Here is an 11,252-nt window from a genome sequence, read left to right as displayed (position 1 = left end):
AGCCTCCTGGTCCTAAGGTTATCCTATATACAAAAGACATTATTGCATGCTCTCAGGCACTTTCTCTTTAGCTCAGATGCTGGCACACCCTCACAATGTGAACAGCAATGGGGCCTTTTTCAAGTAAATACATTTGAATTGCTCAGACCCCAAGGTGGAAGACATGTCATGGTTGAATCCTCTGAGGTAGTTGTAACATGCGTTTGTTTCAGCTGCCCTTGAAGTGTCTAGAAACAACAGCTAGTGAGGCAATATGCTCCAGGGGACCAGAGTGTTTTGAACATATTATGCTTGTCCTGTTTAATTACTGTCTGCACATTTTTTTTCTGGGCTGAGCTCAAACAAGTCCTTACAGCCTAAAAACTGAAACTACAAGGAATGGTGGATATATCATTCCCTTTAGTTCAGAAGCAGCGTGCTGAAGGGGAAAAGCAAGTGAGAGCTAGTGCCTCTCTAACCTCTAGCCATTTGGACACTCCAGAAGACAGGCTAATGGACCAGATCCTCCTGCTATTTTGAAGCAGCCACTGCAAGCAACTAAAGTATTTACAGCAGCTGAAATGGCAGCAATGGCTAGGTTGCAGACTGCCAAGGAATACCAGAGGCTGTAGGCTATATTTCAGAGGAAGGAACTGCCAAAACCATCTCTGAGGATTCCTTATCTAAGAAAACCCTAAGAAATTCATGAGGTTGCCATAAGTCGACAGGCAACTTGAAAGTGCGCGCGCACACACACAATTTAATTCCTTCCATAAGAAACTTCAGCTGATTCCTGCACAGAATATTTCTGTTAGTAGTTCCATGCTCTCCATATCATACACACAGTTGCCTACCAAGATCTAGTGGGTATTAGTTAAGGCAGGGGTGAGCAACATCCCATGTTCAGAGTCCATCTTGGAGTCTGTGAAACACATTAGTTTATTGCAATTCTCTGTAGTTTTGGAGGGTGCTAGAGCCCGTGAATGATTTGTTGATGGTTATTACTTGGTTGTTTCCAGGATAAGTCTTCTTTAATCACGGTGTGTGAAAATGTTCCCAGGATAATGACAGTTTAAACCCCCCGATTTTACCCCATGTGATAAAATCTGATATGTAAGATCCAGGTTCAAATCCCCTCCCAGCCTTGAATACCACTACTGCCTCTCCATCTGATTATTTTCTCAGCCTAACTTACTTACTAGGGTTGTTGTGAGTGTAAAATTGGTGTGAGCAGGGATAAACCATGTATGCAGACTTGAGCTTTGTGTAGAGAAAGGTGGTCTGTAGAGGTACTAAATAAATATATAAGGTTTCCAGTTTTGATCTGCCTCAAGGCAAATGCATTTGGCTATACAATATTGCCAGAAAAACTTTACCTGCTAATTTCTGTACAGCAATTCTCAATTAAAAGGATACAAGCATGCAAAGCTTCTGTTATTGTTTTCCTTAGCCAGTTCCTGTCTTAAAGAAACAAAGAAATTATTGTCACTGATGCTACTTTGGGGCCCTTTTACACTGCACAGTTATAGCACTATGATCCTATTTTAAGTGCCTTGACAGCATCCTGTGGAATTCTGGGATTTGTTGTTTGGTGATGAACTGAAGCTCTCTGGTTGAAAATTCTAAATATGCTATACCTGACTCCATTTTGCTCCCTACAACTGTTATCATTCAGACATATCAATACAGCCAGGAGACAAGCAGTTTAGAAAAGTTTATTTAGTCAGTCTACAAGGCTTCTCCCGCTTTTGAGTTTCTGAGGCACAATCTCAGCCACAAATCTCTCCATACCATAAGCAGGGGAAAAACTTAAGTGAAAGTGTTGCAGCAAGGGGTAAAGAGATCACTTCAGCAGGGCAGTGTGTATATTTCTCTCTGTGTTTTCCAGGCTTAGAAAAAATATTTTTGTACAACAATTCTCAGAATATCCCAGCCAGGGAGATTTGGGGTGTTGTAGTCTAAATAAGTAACTTCTCCAAAGTTGCTTGGTTAATCAAGTGAGTGCAAGCATTATGGGCATAGGTCTTATACCAGATCAGACTATTTGTCCATCAAGCCAAGTACTGTACACTCTGGCAACAGCTCTCCGGAGTCTCAGCCAAAGTAATTCCCATCACTTGGTACCTGATCCATCCAAATGGAGACACCAGCAATTAAAAGTGGGGCTTTCTGTTCATAAAGCATAAGGTTTACTCCTAAACTATGGCTGCTCCCAGAAAGGCTTACAGGCATGGTATGGCAAGAGAGCAACACTTTGCAAATGTTGTTGTGACTTCACACTCAAAACATATACATCCCCTCTTTTTAAGAACAAGCGCCTGTCATCCAAATCCAAGCATGTAGTAGGCAATGCACATGACATAAGAGGCATTGGAGTGTAATAACAGGGAGGGTGAATAAGCATTGTTGATAATCCGTCTCTGAAAAATGAGGCAAAAGACTTTGCACACGGATGCATAGATCTCTGAACAAGAGTCAAGTGGTTGGAAAAATTACTACAACTCCCAGAGCCATAATGGTTAAGAATTCTAAATATGGTGCATCTGATTCCATCTTGCTCCCTACAACTGTTAATCATTCAAATACATCAGTACTGGAGACAAGCAATTTAGAAAAGTTTATTCAGTGAGTCTACAAGGCTTCTCCCACATTTGAGTTTCTGAGGCACAAGTGCAGCCCCAAGTTCTAGTTTCTCCATACCACAGACAGGAGGAAATTAGTTTACTTAAGTGAAAATGTTGCAGCAAGGGATAAAGAGACCGCTTCAGCAGGGGAATCTGTTCTCCAAAAAAGTAACTTTTCCCTGAAAGATTATAAATTTGAGAAGGAGTGAAAGCATGGGGTGGGGGGTGAAAGTGGACAACAGTTTTGCCAAGTGCACAGGAGGCAGAGCAGTCTCTAGTGAGTGTTGAAGGGTTGGGCAGCAGCATATATTAACCCAGGAATGTGTCAGAATAAAAGAAGGCAAAAAGAGAGAGAGAGAGAGAGAAGAGATAAGGGGAGAGAAAAGAGGAACTGTGGCACTAGCAAGCACAAGTCAGAGGCCACTACTTTTGCATTGACTCTTCTGGAAAGGCCAGGCGTGAAACAGCTCTTTGGTCTGTAAAAAGAAACACAAGCGTTTTTAAGTTCTTATCCATGCCAGTTCTTTTTTCTTTTACATATATTTTGCCTATATGTAGTGTGGTCATACCACACGCCCAAGGAAAACATGAGCTGGAAACCTATCATGGGTTTTTCTTGGCAAGATTGGTTCAGAGGTTTGCCATTGCCTTCCTCCGAGGCTGAGAGAGTGTGGCTTGCCTAAGGTCACCCTGTGGGTTTCAAGGCCGAGTAGAAAATCAAACCTTGGTCTACAGAGTTGTAGGCCAAGACTCAAACTACTACGCTATGCAGGGGTTACCCCACCCAAACCATATCCTCACACATCCAAGAAGTATTATCTTTGAAGTGGCAGGGATTCAAACTCCAGAGTCATAGGACTTTATCAGACAAGGGAAATTGGAAGTATAATCGAATGGCAATTCAAATGCAATCATGGGGTTTAACGTTATTGTGTGATAGACTACTACACGCAAATTTGGGCAATGGTATGCTATTTTTGGGCAATGGGAAGCCAGTTTGAACACAATTCGCATTCACGTAAATTCACTGAACTAGCGAATTCACGTGAATGCGTTCTGGCCCCACTTTCTTTTCATTCGAAATTAAGAGAAATTCCTCACATGTGATAAAGGCCATAATAGTCTAATGCTCAAACTAGTACACCACACTGGATCTCTTTTATCATATATGAATATATGATACAACTTCTTTAAGAATGACAAATCAAAAACTCAGGTTCACATGTGTTCCCACCAAGTTTTTGATTTCTGGTTTGCTTTACCCACTCCAATGCAGGAAAGAGTGAAGCTGGAAGGTTCCTGGAAAGCTGTTGTCAGATGTTGATTGATAATCTAAAATTTGTATAGGGCAGTTTCCTATGTTCTAGGACTTCCCCAGACTGGCCATTTGTGCCCATTTGTCCCACACCTTTTCATGTTTCTTCTTCCCTCTTCCCACTTCCCTGTCCAGATTCATTCATTCATTCTCTCTCTCACTCAGCTCCAATTATCATATATTTATCTGGATTAAAAGACGGTTGGAGACTTGCAAGGAAGAAACCATGCAAATGACATAGGCTGCTGCAATCGCACATCCTCTCAAAGGAGTGTAAATATTCACATGCAGTTATACACTACATGAGCACTACTAAACCCAGAATAGCAACATTGTGCAACACATGTCAATGATGAAGTGTCAATACGCACAATACAAGATGCACAACCACAATGCAAAATATAGGATTACGTGCATAACATGAACTGCACAATGCACAACTTGCAAAGAAAAGGCACAGATGAACATGCTGTCTGATGACTCCGCTTCCACCATAATCAGCAGAATGTGTCTGTTGTGCAATGGTAACTTTATGGCCCTGCATACATAGCATGACATAAAGATGTGTATGTCTCTAACAGAATTCCAGACAGCCTGTGAAGGGGAGGCCCTGATAAAGATAAAGGAAGATGGAAAGAGGTGGTTCCATCACTTTTGTCCAAATGATTGCTTATACCAATAAAGGGCATCACCATGATGTTGGAAGCTGCTTTTACTAACTTCAGAGCATTATTTAGTACAACTGAACAGGATTAGATATTAAAACAGATCATGTGAAAATTTCCTGGCACAAACATATTCCTAAGTATAGCTTGGAAAATATACTTTGGAGACTATAACTTCCATACTGTATGGGGGGAGTCTGAAGGTTGTAGCCCAAACAAATAATGCATTGAAGCTTTGCTCTCCAGTCCATCTATTTCAGTATTACCTACTTTGATTGGTAGAGGGTGTTAGCCATCAACTTATTCTATGAACTCCTAACTAAATGGAGATGGTGGGGGCTGAATCTGCAACCTTTTGCATGCAATACATATGCTTTCTTGTGGAGATGTGCTACCTCCTCTTTGAGAAGGAGTAGAAGTCCAGAGGTTTCTCATCTTTCTGTCCATATGTAGGTATGTGCATACACATTGTTCTTTTAGCAAAGATACTGCCCTCTAAACTCACCTCGAAGGTTTAGGTAAGAGAGAAAATCCATCATACTTTGGAGGTTGCTGTCCTCTCCAGGGTGCACAGCATGCCCTGAAACACAGAGGAAACAGCTGAAGGGGTCAGAGCAAAGGAATGGAGAACACTGAGTCAGGACAGAAGAATCAGGTAGAGGCACTTACTCACCATAGGGGTCTTGCCCTAGAGAATACAAGTCCTCCATGGTATCTCGCTTACCAGCCAGGCCTCCTTTATCAGGCAAAGTCTGGTGGGCATCTGCTTTGGGAACAGGAGAGTAGAAGGGGAGAAGTGCTGCAGCAGTTAAATAAAAAAGAAGACAAATTACAGCAAGGATACAAAATAATTGCCTGGTTTGCCTGGTGGCATATAAGAATCACAACCCCTAAGAGACCAGGAAAGAAACGTTCATTAGTTTGAAAAGAATGTTTTCTTTTCCCTTATGTGGGAAACTGTGGAAGCCCAGGGGGGTGCATTAGCCTCCCAGGAGATCATGGAAGGCCACACTCCTCCATTGCACCTACAAAAAGAAAATCAAAACTTCTTTTCCCCAAAGGTCTTCAAGGCAGGAAGGGAGGCATTTTCACTGTGATTTGAGGGTGTCCTGAACCATTTTAGACCCAGAAGAAGAATTTATTAACTACTGGAAGTGAGCAAAAGTCACTTTCTATTCATTTTTTGCTTCAAAGAAGGCCTCTCCTAGGCCTAAATTCAACAAGGAAGATTACAAGATATGGTGAGAATGCACCCCAGGTCCCCTGGAGGACATTTTGGGGCAAAAGAATTTTTTGCAAAATTTGGCTAAATTTGTTTTTTACCCCTGGGGGTGCAGGGGGTCTCCAAATGTGGTGGGAATGCCATTCATGCCACTAGAGTGAATTTGGTGGCATTCTGGAACAAACACTTTTTTTTTTTTTGCAAAAATAAAATCTTGACTGAGAGCCCCTGGGGGCTATAAAAATGGCCCTGGGGCACACGTGGCCCATGGGCTGCACTCCCCTCCCACCTTAGGCCAGCAATGTGCTACAAACAAATAATACAAGAATTATTGATTATTCTGTAGGGTTGCCATATCCCGCCAGGGGGCGGGACAATCCCGGTTTGGGCGGTGCCAAGCCGGTCCCGGTCCAGTTTGGCGCCCAAACCGGGATGGCCCTGCCCACCGCGGCCACCTCAGGCCCTGCGGCAGCTCCAAGGCCTTGCTGAGGCCTGGGAAGGCTCTCCGCGGTTGGAGCTCCAGCCGCGGAGATGCTCCCTCCCGGGCCCCAGCGAGGCCTTGGAGGCGGCTCCGCGGTCGGAGCTCCGGCCGCGGGGTCCTCAAGGCCTCCGCGAGGCCAAGGAGGAGGAGGAGGCCGCTTCCCACCACGGCGATCGCCGCGATGAGGGGCGGCCCCCGCCTCCTTCCCAGCCTGGGAGCCAGGCCCAGGCTTCCTCCTAAGCCGGGGAGGAAGCGGAGGCTGCTCTCATCACGGCAATCGCCGCGATGAGGAGTGGCCCCCGCCTCCTTCCCAGCCTGGGAGCCAGGCCCAGGCTTCCTCCTAAGCCGGGGAGGAAGCGGAGGCTGCTCTCATCGCGGCAATCGCCGCGATGAGGAGTGGCCCCCGCCTCCTTCCCGGCCTGGGAGCCGGCCGAGGCTTCTTCCCAGGCCGGGAGGAGGAGGAGGCCGCTTCCCCTCGCGGCGATTGCCGCGATGAGGGGCGGCCTCCGCCTCTTTCCCGGCCTGGGAGCCGGCCTAGGCTCCCTCCCAGGCCGGGAGGAGGAGGAGGAAGCCTGGCACCGCGGCGATCGCCGCGATGCCAAGCTTCCCCGCGCCCTTCCCGGCCTGGGAGCAGGCCTAGGCTCCCTCCCAGGCCGCGAGGAGGAGGACGAGGACAAGGTTTAAAAATCTAGGACTTTTTTTTTTAAATTTCCTAGCCAGGAAATTTTTAAAAAAATGTCCTACATTTTTAAACCTTGTCCTACATTTGTCCCGGTTTGGAGGTCCTCCATTATGGCAACCCTATTATTCTGTGGAATAGTAATTCATGTGAAAACTTAACCTGCATTGCTGGTTGGATTACTTGTGCAACAGAGGTAGCCAGCACTGGCCCTCCAGCTATTTCTGGCCTCTGAAACTTCCAGCATCCCTCACTATGGTCAGGGCCGACAGGAGCTGCAGTCCAGCAATTTCTGGAGGGCCACGGCTTCTCATCATAGCTATAGAAATGAATATAAAAATTCATTGCATGTTATGGATGAGCATAGTTGCCTGTAGTGTACACATTGGTTTTCTTTCTCCACATTCCATTTCTAGTAGTCAGACAGATTTTGCAAGTTTCTGAAGTACCAGGAAGGATTGTAAAAAGTTATTTGAGCAGAACACAATGGGACCATCAAAATGTATGTGTTCTCCAAAAGCAGCTATGGCTATCATCTACTTTCTTCCACCACCAGAGAAGCGGTGGGGATCCTATGAAAGCTATTGGTACCTCGTATTTGGACCACAACCTGAAAAGCCAGTGGTGAGGGATTATGAGTGCTGCTGTTCAATAGCATATGGAGGTTATCACTTTGTCCCTCTCTGCCAAAGTAGCAGATCTCTTACAGCACAATCTTACAATCCTGCTTAGAACTCCCACTTTATGGATTGGGACATGACTTCAGTAAGTGTACATTTAGCCTTTAAGATGATTTTTGAGAGATGGAGGATATAAGATTCCCTAGATGTTGTTGGACCACAATTATTCCTCATCACCAGCTAGGGCTGATGGGAGTGGCTGTCCAAAACGCCTGGAGGCCACAAGTTGCCCGTCCCTGCTTTACATTTTGATTGTTATCTTTCTTATGTCACCCAAAACTTGAGTTAACTTACGGGGTCCCAGCAGATAGCCAGCACTGTTCAGGGTCCAGCCACGCTTGTCCTTGGGCTATGGAAACAAAAATAGGAATGTTATAGTAAGTTAGGGTTTTGCCATCATCACTTAGACCAGTGCTACTCAAGGTGGTAGGCCATGGACTGGTGCCAGGCTATGATCAGCTGCCAGTGCCTGGAGAGTTTTCAGGAAAGAAAGAAACAGTTGTAGACAGTAGGCATAACTCCCATTGTATGATCCCTGACACATTGGAGGAGAAATATGATCCCCAATACCAAACAATTCAAGAAGCACTAATCTAGTCTGACCTACATATACAGTATATACCATCACTTCCAATAGGCACAGATCAACTAGGACTGCCACAACCTGTCCTCTGCATTTCCAGATTCTTAGCTGGATGAGTCCCTGAAAACACATTTCAAAGTATTTTGCTCTCCTTTAGCTGAGGAAGGAATCTGTACTCCTATGGAGAGGAGAGGAGGAGATGGAGTTTTGCCCTTCCCAATATGTAAGGAATAATAAGAGGTGCTACAGCCACTTGGAGGTTTCCACTGCTTTAACAAACTGTGTGATCCCAGTAATTTATTTCAGTAAGCAGAAAGCACAACATACAAAATTAAAGTGGAATGGCCTGCCTTGAAGGGATCTCCCTTGAAATACAGCATGTACAGAACTGGACACCAGGCTGTCACTCAGTATCTATCAGACATATAGATTTCCTTTCTTCAATAGATTTTATATTTCCCCCTTCATCTCTCATTTTCTTAAAATGGGATCAGAATTGCAGAGAATAATTCCTGGTTTGAAAGTAATTTTCTACCCCTTCAGTTCTGGATGTAGCTTTGTTCTTGAGATTTACATGAGATTATGTTTTAAGGCTTAGTTTTACTGGTTTTCCTCTCTCCACCCCTTCCCTCTAATTTACTAACCCTGTGTGTGTGTGTGTGTTTGTACATGTATACAAAGTCTCCCTAGTGTCATAGGAAAGAAAAGGCAACTTGGTCCATTATTGGGAGAGATTTACTAGATACTGACTTTAAGAGAATCTTCTGCAGAGCAATATTCTCTTCACAACGAGCAGATTCTATTCAGAATCAAGCATGAATTTACTCATAAGTAAACTCTTCACAATTAGTGTTCCAATTAAAAGCATGCACTATTGGAATCTTTCATCTGTGATTAGACATGGTGTTTCTACAACTATGTTTCTTCTGTATCTGCAGACCAGACTGCACCATAAGCAATGAGGATGGAAAGTGCAGAGACCCTGATGTCTGTTTAGCAAGAAGGTTTGACAGGATAGGTCTGGAGTAATTAATCTAACTCACCGCAAGTGCAATTCCAAAGCATTCCCCAAGCAGTCCACAGAGGATCAAAGAGAGACAGAACATGGCCCGAGAGCTCCACATCTAATGCAAGAAAGAATAGAAACTAAAAAAGAGTTCCTGGTGTCCAATCCCACCGTTCCTTTGTGCTACATCTCATTCTCTATCCAGGAAAACAGGACAGAGACAGACATAACATAAAAGGCTAAAGTCAAATAATAGAAGCATTGGTGCTTTTATACAATGTCTCCTATTGGTGTTGTCTAGTCAAACAGATTTTTCAAGCACCTAGGACTTTATCACACGAGACTGCCAAAGCAGAATTACAGTGAAATAATAGAGTCAGTGATCATACCTTATTATACAATGCCGTGTCTATCCTGTAGCTGCTGCTGCTTCTGAGCCTTTCTGGAGTGCTCCTTTTCATTGATGTGTGAACCCCGTCAATGTCTCCCAGTTACGCTGCTTTTCCACTATTGATTCACATGTGATAGGTTCCTCCCACTGCAGTTCTGATAGTCAGGCAGTCAGATGGTGCATGTGAGCATAAATATGCTCCTTTGTCCTTTTCCTTCTCCTCTTTGCTATTTTCCTTTCTTTTTTCAATTTATTTTCTTTTCATTTTTTTTTACTAACCATATGTACTCAACTATAAGTTGACCTCATGTATAAGTCAAGGGCAGGTTTTGGGTCCAGAATTATGGATTTTGATATGACCTGTAGATAAATCGAGGGTAAAACCTTGGGGCATGTAACAGAGGATGTGAAGGATGAAGTAAAGGATGAGGCAAAGGATAACAATGCCAAAGAACTAACAAAATTACAGCTTCTAGGACAGATTAAACTCTTGCCTTTCACCAGGGAATGGTTCCTTTTTAATAATAATAATAATAATAATAATAATAATAATAATAAATTTTAAAATAAGAGTTAAAGTACAGTACTTACATTGGCCCTTGGATAAATCGACTCAGGTTTTTTGGATCACTTTTTGCCTAAAATTTCTACTTATACATGGGTATGTACAGTAATCAATTGCTGTGACCACAGCATTTAAAATATTAAAAACACAGACCAAAAGGCACACTGGGAAGGACATAGGGCAGGAAGGCAATTTTATGAAGGCTCGTGGGTAGAAGACAGAACTCAGGACTATAGCAGTACCATGGCAGTTTTGAAGAGCTGTGCAAAAATTACTGTCCCAAAACCAGTATGTTTGCATTTTCTACACTAACGTGATTGTGGCATCTTAGCAGCCTGATGTGATAAAGTCCTAAGATATCTGCAAAACCTGTTGGACTACAAGCAGTGTGTAAGGTACAGTAAGGAATATAGTGTTTATACCTGTGGTGTCTGTTGATTCTCGTGGTATTAGGGCAGCGAATCCACTCTGAGTTTTAATCCAAACTTTAAAGGAGCTATCTGAGGTTTCAAACCTCTGTGTGTGTGTGTGTGTGTGTGTGTGTGTGTTGTGTGCCTTCAAGTCATTTCCGACTTATGGTGACCCTAATGAGATCCTATTATGAGGTTTTCTTGGCAATATTTGTTCAGAGGTGTTCTGCCATTGCCTTCCCCTGTTTAGGAGATGTAGGGCCCAACCAGACTGGCCAAAGGAAGTGGATGCAGGCCATGGTTTTTTGTGGGTTTTTCGAGCTATGTGGCCATGTTCTAGAAGAGTTTCTTCCTGGCATTTTGCCAGCATCTGTGGCTGGCATCTTCAGAAAATGCATTCTTTGAAGATGCCAGCCACAGATGCTGGCGAAATGCCAGGAAGAAACTCTTCTAGAACATGGCCACATAGCCCGAAAAACTCACAAAAACTACGGATGCCAGCCATGAAAGCCTTCAGCTTCAGGCCACTTTGGAGGTGTGCTGTTTAAACAATATGCATGTCCTAAGAGGCTGGAAACCATGCGGAAGCCACGCTCCAGTCCTCAGGATCGGAGTGCGGAAGCCACATGGCTTCTGGTCTCTTAGGATATGT

At 43.9% G+C, this 11,252-nt stretch overlaps 1 protein-coding gene across 2 annotated transcripts; it reads right to left on the bottom strand.

Annotated features, from left to right (window-relative positions):
* Positions 1 to 2,987: 2,987 nt before the first annotated feature.
* Positions 2,988 to 9,352, bottom strand: LOC149303622 (galanin peptides-like). 2 transcript variants are annotated; one of them, XM_089481299.1, is made up of 5 exons: positions 9,272 to 9,352; positions 7,940 to 7,994; positions 5,257 to 5,382; positions 5,089 to 5,163; positions 2,988 to 3,079 (listed from the first exon to the last, which is right to left on the bottom strand). In XM_089481299.1, the coding sequence occupies exons 1-5, from the start codon at positions 9,350 to 9,352 to the stop codon at positions 3,027 to 3,029; spliced, it is 390 nt and encodes a 129-aa protein (XP_089337425.1). In that variant the 3' UTR covers positions 2,988 to 3,026. The 2 variants fall into 2 exon arrangements, with proteins under 2 accessions (XP_089337425.1, XP_089337426.1); XM_089481300.1 differs by having other exon boundaries at positions 5,257 to 5,346.
* Positions 9,353 to 11,252: the final 1,900 nt, after the last annotated feature.

The sequence above is a fragment of the Sceloporus occidentalis genome, unplaced genomic scaffold (genome assembly GCF_023333645.1).
Source record: "Sceloporus occidentalis isolate IW3139 unplaced genomic scaffold, rSceOcc1.0.p SCAF_14, whole genome shotgun sequence".
Taxonomy (NCBI): Eukaryota; Metazoa; Chordata; class Lepidosauria; order Squamata; family Phrynosomatidae; genus Sceloporus; species Sceloporus occidentalis.
Note: the sequence above shows the minus strand (reverse complement) of the source record. Positions and strands in the feature narration are given on the sequence as shown.

Coding starts and splice junctions, on each gene's coding strand:
- LOC149303622 (XM_089481299.1), bottom strand. CDS start 9,352: ATGTGGAGCTCTCGGGCCATGTTCTGTCTCTCTTTGATCCTCTGTGGA. Junction 5,164..5,256: donor TCTAGGGCAAGACCCCTATG/GTGAGTAAGTGC, acceptor TCTGTGTTTCAG/GGCATGCTGTGCACCCTGGA. Junction 3,080..5,088: donor CTCTTACCTAAACCTTCGAG/GTGAGTTTAGAG, acceptor TTCTTTTTACAG/ACCAAAGAGCTGTTTCACGC.